We start from the raw sequence: 8,690 nt of genomic DNA, 5'->3' as shown, positions 1-8,690 counted from the left end.
AAATTTTTTTTTCACATTCACCCCCTAAAACAACTGGTAATCATTTTTTCTTTTCCCAAAATTTTTTTGAGATTTTTTTCCCCATTTTCCCCATTTTCTTAAAAAAATTTTCATATAAGTATTTTTTAATATTTTTTTTTTTTTTTTTTTTTTTTTTTTTTTGATGGTTTTGAAACTAAAATTAGGCTTGTGACAAAAAAAAAAATCTAAAAAAATTGATCTTCATCGAAAAAAATTCTTTTTTTTTTTTTTTTTTTTTTTTTTTTTTTTTGAAATCAGTTTTACCTAATAAGGTTTATATGTAAAAACTCATACTTAAATTTGTTTGAAATTGAGAATTAAAATTTTTGCGATTGGCTTTATTTATTTTTGGTTTTTTTTTATAATAATTAAGAAGATTTTAAAATTTTTTATTTTTTTTTTTTAAAGCCATTTTAAAATAATCCAACAATCCAACAATAAAAAAATATCTTTCAAATAACTTAAAATAATACAAACATAAAACATCTTTTTTTAATAAACATACACACTAAAATAATAAAATAATAAAAAAAATAAAAAAATAAAAAAAAATTTAAAAAACAAAATCAGATTACATTCATTTTTTTAATATTTTATATCATTTTGTGTAAAAAAAAATACATTATTTTTTTTTGAGTGTTTTATTTATTTTTTGTTCTTATTTTTTATTATTTTTTTTTAATTTTTAAATCAAAATAATAAATGGATTATTTTATTATTATTATTATTTTTTTTTTAAAATTTTATTCTCAATTAATTTTTTATTTTTTAATAGAAGCAAATAAAATAAATAACCATAGAATTATTGCCAATTTTCCAAATTTTATTTTACAAAATTTAAAATCAAAGTAATAATTTAATAAAAATAAACCCTAAAATGATTTTTCACAAATTTTATAATCATTTAATTAATTTGTTTTATTTATTATTATTTAATAATATTATTATTATTAAGTCCCTCAAATGAATTATAAATAATTAAATTCTAAAAAAAAATGGAAATATATATTTTTTTTTGTTTTTTTTTTTTTCTTAAAAGTGTTAATTTGCCGATATTTTGGTTTTTTACTTTTTTAATTTTTTTTTTTTTTTTATTTTTTTTATTTTTTAATTTTTTAATTTTTTTTTTTTTAAAATTTTATTTTACTTTTACTTTTAAATAAATAAAAAATTAATAATAATGTCAACGAAAATAATATTTGATGTATTTATATCAGATCCTATTTCAGTTGATAAAAAGATATATAGGTCATGGTTAGATGGATATTCAGAGAAAGAGACATTAGCAATATTAAGAGATGATTATGTTAGCAAGAATAATAATCAACAAATCACCCAAATCTATAGGACTCAACTATTGGAGGAAACAGAAGATCAATATAGAAATTTTTCATTACTTCAAAAAGCATTGGAACATCCTAAAACCTTATCATCACATTCAATGTTTCAAATGGATCCTTCTTCAAGAGCATTATTAATTGAAGGATTCTATGACTTTAAAGATACATTATTACGTGAATTAATTGGTAGAAAATTAACAAGTGGTCAAAGAAGAGATTTAGATGACTTGAGTGAGAAATTAAAACTTAGATTATCATCTTGTGAAAGACAAGTAAGTATATATATAATTTTTTATATGTATAAATATTCTAATTTTAAAAACTTTTTTTTTTTTTTTTTTTTAAAAAAAGTTTGATAATTTAAAAAGAATATCAAGAGTTGTATTTGCAGATTTAAAAACATCAGCATTAGAAATTATAATGAATGAATTTTCATTGTCAAGAGAATTATCAAAGTAATTATATTATTATAAAACATTTATATTATTATTATTATTATTATTATTATTATTATTATTATTATTATTATTATTATTATTATTATTATAAAAATAGTATTGAAAATAGTATTAATTACTAATTTATTTATTTATTAAAAAGAAAATATGTTAAATTATTATTTTTATGTTTTCATAGAATTGATTTATCAAAAAAGAAAATACAATTTTTAAATACATTTGATTTAATGAGATTATCAGAGATTGTAATGAGTCAATGGGGTGATCCATTGGTTGCATATACATTGGAATTAGATACTAAATTAAAAGAAGATGTTAGAGATTTAAAAACTTATTTAGGTAGTCAAAAAGATATTTCTGAAAAGTATTGGAAATTAATTAAAAGTAGATATCAAACTGTATCAATATCACCAAGAATTACACCAGTACCTATTACTCCAACAAATACTCCAACAATTTTAAATTTACAACAACCACTGTCACAGCAAACTCTGCAACAGCAACAACTACCGTCACAGCAAACACAACAACAAGCACAAACACAAACACAACCACAACAACAACAACAAACTACATCAACAAATACAGGTTCAACATCACTTAATAATTCAACATCAAATACACCAGCATTAAATTCAACAATGAATACATCTTCAAGTTTTATACCGATAATGTATCAACAACCACAACAACAACCACAACAGCAACAGCAACAACAACAACAACCACAACAATCAAATACATCAACAAATACAAATAATACACCAAATATAACATCAACTGTTAATAGTGGTTTAATACCAATTACAGCTACTATGAATAGTATTTTAACACAAGAGAAATTAAAGAATTTAGAATTAAAATTTAGGTCAATATTAAAAGGAATTTTAGTTATTGGTTCAAATCTTTCAGATAGTAAAGAGTTTAGAAATTTATTTGAAGATATCGTTGAAAAAGTAATTGAACCATTGAAAAGAATGGAAATGGTAATGGATGAAGTTAATCCTTTCTTTTATTTCTTAATTGAATTATTTTCACCAGAACAATTAGGTATTCATTCATTAAGACATCGTGATCGTGTTGTTCATAATTGGAAATCATTTTTAGAGGGTATTCGTCGTGTAGTAATTTATTTATATCCATCCTTTTTAAATTAAAAATATTGTTTATAAAATAAAATAAAAAAAATAAAATAAAAAAAATAAAATAAATGAAAAAAAAAAAAAAAATGAATAGAAAATTATCAAATATATAAAAATAAAGAGAGATAAATGGAATATTTTTTTAAATTTATTTCTTGGTTAAAATTTTTTTTTTTTTTTCTAAACATATTTTACTGATGATCAGTTATTTTTTTTTTTTTTTATTTGTATAATTTTGTTTTTTTTTTTTTTTTTGTTTATTTTTTTTTTTTATTCATTTTATTATTTAATATTATTTATAATATTTTTTTTTAAATTATTATTATTATTATTATTATAATATATTTATTTTTAAGTACTTATTGTTGATTTTCTTGGTGGAGTTTGAATATCAAGTTCAATATCATTATTAGTATTATTATTATTATTTTCAATCTCGTTTATATTAACATCACTTCTTTCATTATTTTCATTATTTTCATTTTCATCATATTCTTCATTAATATCAATAGAATCATCGTTGTGCAATTCTTTTTGAAGTTTTTCCAAATTCTTTTTTAAAATTTCTTGATCTTTATCTTTTTGAGTGATCATTGTAGTTCTAAGTTTTTGATTTTTTACAAATAGAATTAAAATACAACCTAATCCAGCAAAAGGTGCAGCCGATAAAAATACAATTGAGAGAGCAGATTGGTATGCATCACGAATTTGTTGTTGATGAATTGGATTTTCAATATGTTTAATATTTTCCATATTAAAGTTATGTGGAGACATACCACCCAATACAAATGCATCCTTTTCCAAGAGGCCATTAAGATTTTGAGAGAATTGTTGATTTAAAATTGCACTGAAAACACTAACTGATACTACACCGCCAATGGTTCTAAAGAAACTTACGGTTGCAGTTGAAATTGAGATATAGATTACATTTACACTATTTTGTACGATTAATACCAAGATTTGCATTGTTAGACCAATACCAACACCAATGAAACATTGATAGCCAATGAATTCATTTTGAGTGGATTGATGATTCCAAAGTGAGATTAAATAAATACCAATCATCATAAAACCCATACCAATGATTGGATAAGATTTATAATGACCAAATCTTGTAATTAATAAACCAGAGATAGCACCAAACAATACTATACCCAACATTGTTGGTAACAATTGTAAACCTGAAGCAGTTGCAGTGGCACCTCTAACATATTGGAAATATAATGGAATATAGTAAATTACACCAAACATAACGAAACCCAATAAGAATGAACCGATACTACACAATACATAATTACGAGTTTTAAATAGATCCAATGGAATGATTGGATGAACATTGAACCAATACTTTTCATTAACGATGAATAGAGCCACGAATAAAGCAGTACCAATGAATAGACAAATGATGATTGGTGAAGTCCAAGGATAATCGATACCACCCCAATTCAAAGCTAAAAGGAAAGAAATGGTTGCAGCAACCAAACTTAATGAACCAAGAACGTCAACTTTTTTAATACCTTCTCTCCATGGAATTACTTTTTGTGGAATTTTCAATGCAAAGAATACAACTACAAATGCAACAGCACCCAATGGTAAATTAATCCAGAATGCCCACCTCCATGTAATATTATCTGTGAATGTTCCACCCATTAATGGACCAACAACCGATGAAACAGCATAAACTGCACCCAATAAACCTTGATACTTACCTCTGTCTCTTAATGGTACAATTTCAGCCATAACGATCATAACTGCAGACATTAAACCACCGCCTCCAATACCTTGTATAGCACGTGCCAAAATTAACATATTCATTGTGGTAGCTACAGCACATAACAATGAACCAATTAAAAATATAATCAATGATGATAACAATAGAATCTTCTTACCAAATATATCGGAAAACTTTCCAAACAATGGTGAAACCGATGTTGAGGTTAATAAATAAATGGTAACTACCCATGGCAATTGCTCTAAACCATGTAAATCTGCAACGATGGCTGGTAAAGCGGTTGCAACAATCGTCATATCCAAAGATGATAAAAATAAACTAACCATAAGACCAGAGAAAATAATTAAAATTTGTTTTGATGTCAATGGCTGTGGTGGTGGTGGATCAGTATTTGGTGGTTGGAAATTAATATTATCCATATCCTCTTGAGTTAAATCAACATTCACTGTTTGCTCACCAATTACAACTTCACTCTCTTTCATTGCCGATGAAAATGCTCTATCTCTACCAACAATTTTATCACTATCAATTCCAACGACATCAACACCTTCAAAAGTTTCATCACTACTATTTGAGCCAACAATTTGTTCATTTGGTTTACCATCAAGATCAAAAGTGCCCATTTCCAATTGTACAGTTTGTCTTGACGCTTGTTTTTTATTTTTAATTGATAATTCTTCATCTTCATCTGGTTTTGGTTGTTTTAATTTAATTGGTGTAATTGATGGTGATGATGGTGTATTTTCATTTATAGATACATTATTTACAGTTGTTGTTGTTAATGAATAGAGTGGATCTTCAATAGTTGTTACTTGGTATTCTTTAATTGGTGCATCTGAAAACATTTTTGTCATTCTTCTACCACTTATTGAATGATCAGATTCAGTTGTATCAAATGAATCACCTGCTGCACAACCACCACCATCACCATCATTTACTGTTGATGGTGATTGTTGTTGTGGTGGTGAATTAATATTATTATTGTTATTTTCTAATTGATTTTCACAGATATTTACAGTTACAGATGTTGATTGATTATTATTATTTTCATCATTGATTATATTATCATTCTTTTCAAAATTATCAGTTGATTCTTCTTTTTCTTCAATTGCACCTCTTAATAATCCATTACCTGGTGGTGAACATGATGATGGTACTTCTGATTGTGGTTGTGAAAATTGTGGTCTTGATGTATTTGATGATGGTGCAGCTGATGAGTCCATTGCATTATTTGAAGATCTTAATGATGTTGGTAATTCTAATCTTGATATATTATTTTTTGGTTTATTATTATTATTAACTTGATATGATGATGAACTTGGTGATTTATCATTTGAACAACCACCTTCATCAATTGTATTATTATTATTATTATTATTATTATTATTATTATTATTATTATTATTATTATTATTATTATTTTTATTATTATTATTTTTATTTAATGATGAAGAAGTTGTAGTAGTGGTTGTAGTATTTGGTTGTAGTTGAGTTGAATTTAATGATGGTGAATCGATAGCACATGATGATCTTGATAAAACATTTGGTGATGGTTGTGGATGATGGTTTGGTGATTTACTATTTGATGTGGTTAATGGTGAAGAGTCCATTGATGATTGTGATTGACTTAGACTTATAGAAGAACCATCTAAACTTTTAAATGATGGATATTTCTTTACAATTCCTTCTAAAGTATTTCTTTTACTACCATTTACATCATCAGTTGGATTTTTAATTAATGATTGAATAATATTTAAAATTGCTGGTGCAGGTCTTTGTGATAGTCTATTGTTTTCAGTACTATTTTCATCCATAAAATTATTAAAATTACTTGCACTAATTATTGAAGTATTACTACCATTACGATTATGTTCTTTTTTAATATTATGTTCTGATGATGAATATTGACTAATTCTATCACTTGTATTATGATTATTATTATGTGAATTATTCATATTATTATTTATATTTTCTCCATCGTTTGGTGAATTAAAATTATTTTCATTCTGGATATTATTATTATTATTATTTTTATTTTTATTATTATTATTATTATTATTATTATTATTATTATTATTATTATTATTTCCAGATTGTGTTTCTTTATTATTATTGTGATTGTAATTATTATTATTTGCGTTACTCATATAATTTGTTATATGTATCGTAATAAGCACATTAGAATACGCTTATTATTATTAAATTTTAAAATTTGTTCGTTGTTGCTATAAATACAAATAAATAAGGTTATTTTTTTTTTCTTTTTTTTTTTTTTTTTGAATTTAAACCCGGTTAAAAAATTTTTTTTTTTTTTTTTTTTTTTTTTTTTTTGAAGAATTTTTTCTGTTTAATTGTTTTAATAAATAATGTTCCAAGTTATAATTTTTTTTCTTTTTTTTTTTTTTTTTTCTTTTTTTTTTTTTTTTTTTTTTTTCCAATTGTATTCTATTATTTTTTTTTTTTTTTTTTTATTGAATAAGAAAAATAAATTAGTATTTTGAATATATATATATTTTTTTTTTGTATAATGTGATTTGATTGGTAAGAAAAAAAAAATAGATAAATGGTTAAATTAAAATAAGATTAAAAAAATAAAATAAATAATCACCAACACACACATTTTTTTTTTTTTTTTTTTTTTTTTCTATTTTACTCAATCAAAAAAAAAAAAAATATTGTTTATTTTTTTTTTTTAAAAAAAAAAAAAAAAAAAAAAAAATGGTATTTTAAAAAAAAAAAAATTTTAAATTAAAATGGGTAAAAAAAAAAAAAAATTTATTTGGGGAAAAAAAAAAAAAAAAAAATTTAAAAAATTTTTAAAAAAAATAATATATAAAAAAAAAAAAAAAAAAAAAAATTATATTTTAAAATAATAAATAAAAAAAAAAAAAAAAAAAAAACCAAATTTATATTAATGATTTACAAATTAATTTTTTTAATGATTCTTTTGGTATTGATGATAATGTATATAAATAAAGAAAGTGTGGTTATTGAGAGTGTGGTGTGTGTGAAAACATTTTTTTTTTTTTTTATTATTATTATTATTATTATTTTATTTTTTTGTTTATTTTATTTTTTAAACATTATTAGTATTATTATTACTATAACCATAAACTATGTTTTTGTTGTTCCAAAATTAAATTATCTTACAGATTTTTGTGGTTTGTATTTTATATTTTACAAAAAAAACAAAATTATAGATAAATAATATCTTTATATGAATATAAAATTATGAAATAAAATATTTACATATAAAATTATGTTTATAAATTTTTTTAAGTTATATTTATTGAAATTTAAGATTTATCCAATTTAAATCAGAGATTTTAAAAAAAATTTTATTTTGATTTAAATTTATTATTTTTTTTTTTTTTTTTTTTTTTTTTTTTTTATATTTTAAAAAAATTTTATAAAAGAATACTGTTTGTGGTTGTTTTTTTGGGGTTGATAATCAAAACATAAAGAAAATTAAAAATGATGAATGATATAAATTAAAAAAAAAAAAATTAAATACATAAATAAAAAAAAAAAAGGTGAATGATATAAATTAAAAAAAAAAATAATTAAAAAAAAAAAAAAATTAAATTTAAAAAAAAAAAAAAAAAAGATTAAATAATTAAATTAATTCAAATATAAGTGTGAGTTAAAGGAGAGAGAGAGAAAGAGTGAGTGTGTGTTGAAAAAATTAATATAGATTTATATAAAACATTAACATCCATTTTTTTTTTACTTTTTGTGAAGTGGAGTTTTTTTTCTTTTTTTTTTTTTTTTTTTTTAATTTGTAGCGGTGTGTTTGAGGTATTTTAATTGGATATCTTTTGTATTTGATATACTTGTTTTATTTTGGAATAGTGGGTGTTTTTTTGTTTAATTAAATATAAATATATTTTATTTATTATATTTATTTATATATATATTTATAAAAATTATATATATATATAAATATGAATGTATATATAATTATTTTTTTCCCCCTTCTTCTTCCCCTTTTTTTTTT

The 8,690-nt window shown here is 21.6% G+C and overlaps 2 protein-coding genes across 2 annotated transcripts; one reads left to right on the top strand and one right to left on the bottom strand.

Annotated features, from left to right (window-relative positions):
- Positions 1–1,201: 1,201 nt before the first annotated feature.
- Positions 1,202–2,976, top strand: DDB_G0283347 (hypothetical protein; the record flags this gene model as incomplete). The annotated part of the gene is made up of 3 exons (XM_634032.1): positions 1,202–1,633; positions 1,713–1,816; positions 1,962–2,976. 3 exons carry the CDS (start codon positions 1,202–1,204, stop codon positions 2,974–2,976), a joined length of 1,551 nt encoding a protein of 516 aa, XP_639124.1.
- A 336-nt stretch (positions 2,977–3,312) lies between these two features.
- On the bottom strand, positions 3,313–6,840 carry comD (major facilitator superfamily protein; the record flags this gene model as incomplete). Its single annotated transcript, XM_634031.1, has 1 exon — positions 3,313–6,840. One exon carries the CDS (start codon positions 6,838–6,840, stop codon positions 3,313–3,315), a length of 3,528 nt encoding a protein of 1,175 aa, XP_639123.1.
- Positions 6,841–8,690: the final 1,850 nt, after the last annotated feature.

Source organism: Dictyostelium discoideum, assembly GCF_000004695.1.
Source record: "Dictyostelium discoideum AX4 chromosome 4 chromosome, whole genome shotgun sequence".
NCBI lineage: Eukaryota > Evosea > Eumycetozoa > Dictyosteliales > Dictyosteliaceae > Dictyostelium > Dictyostelium discoideum.
The sequence above is the reverse complement of the archived record's forward strand: the minus strand, read 5'-3'. Positions and strand labels throughout refer to the sequence as shown.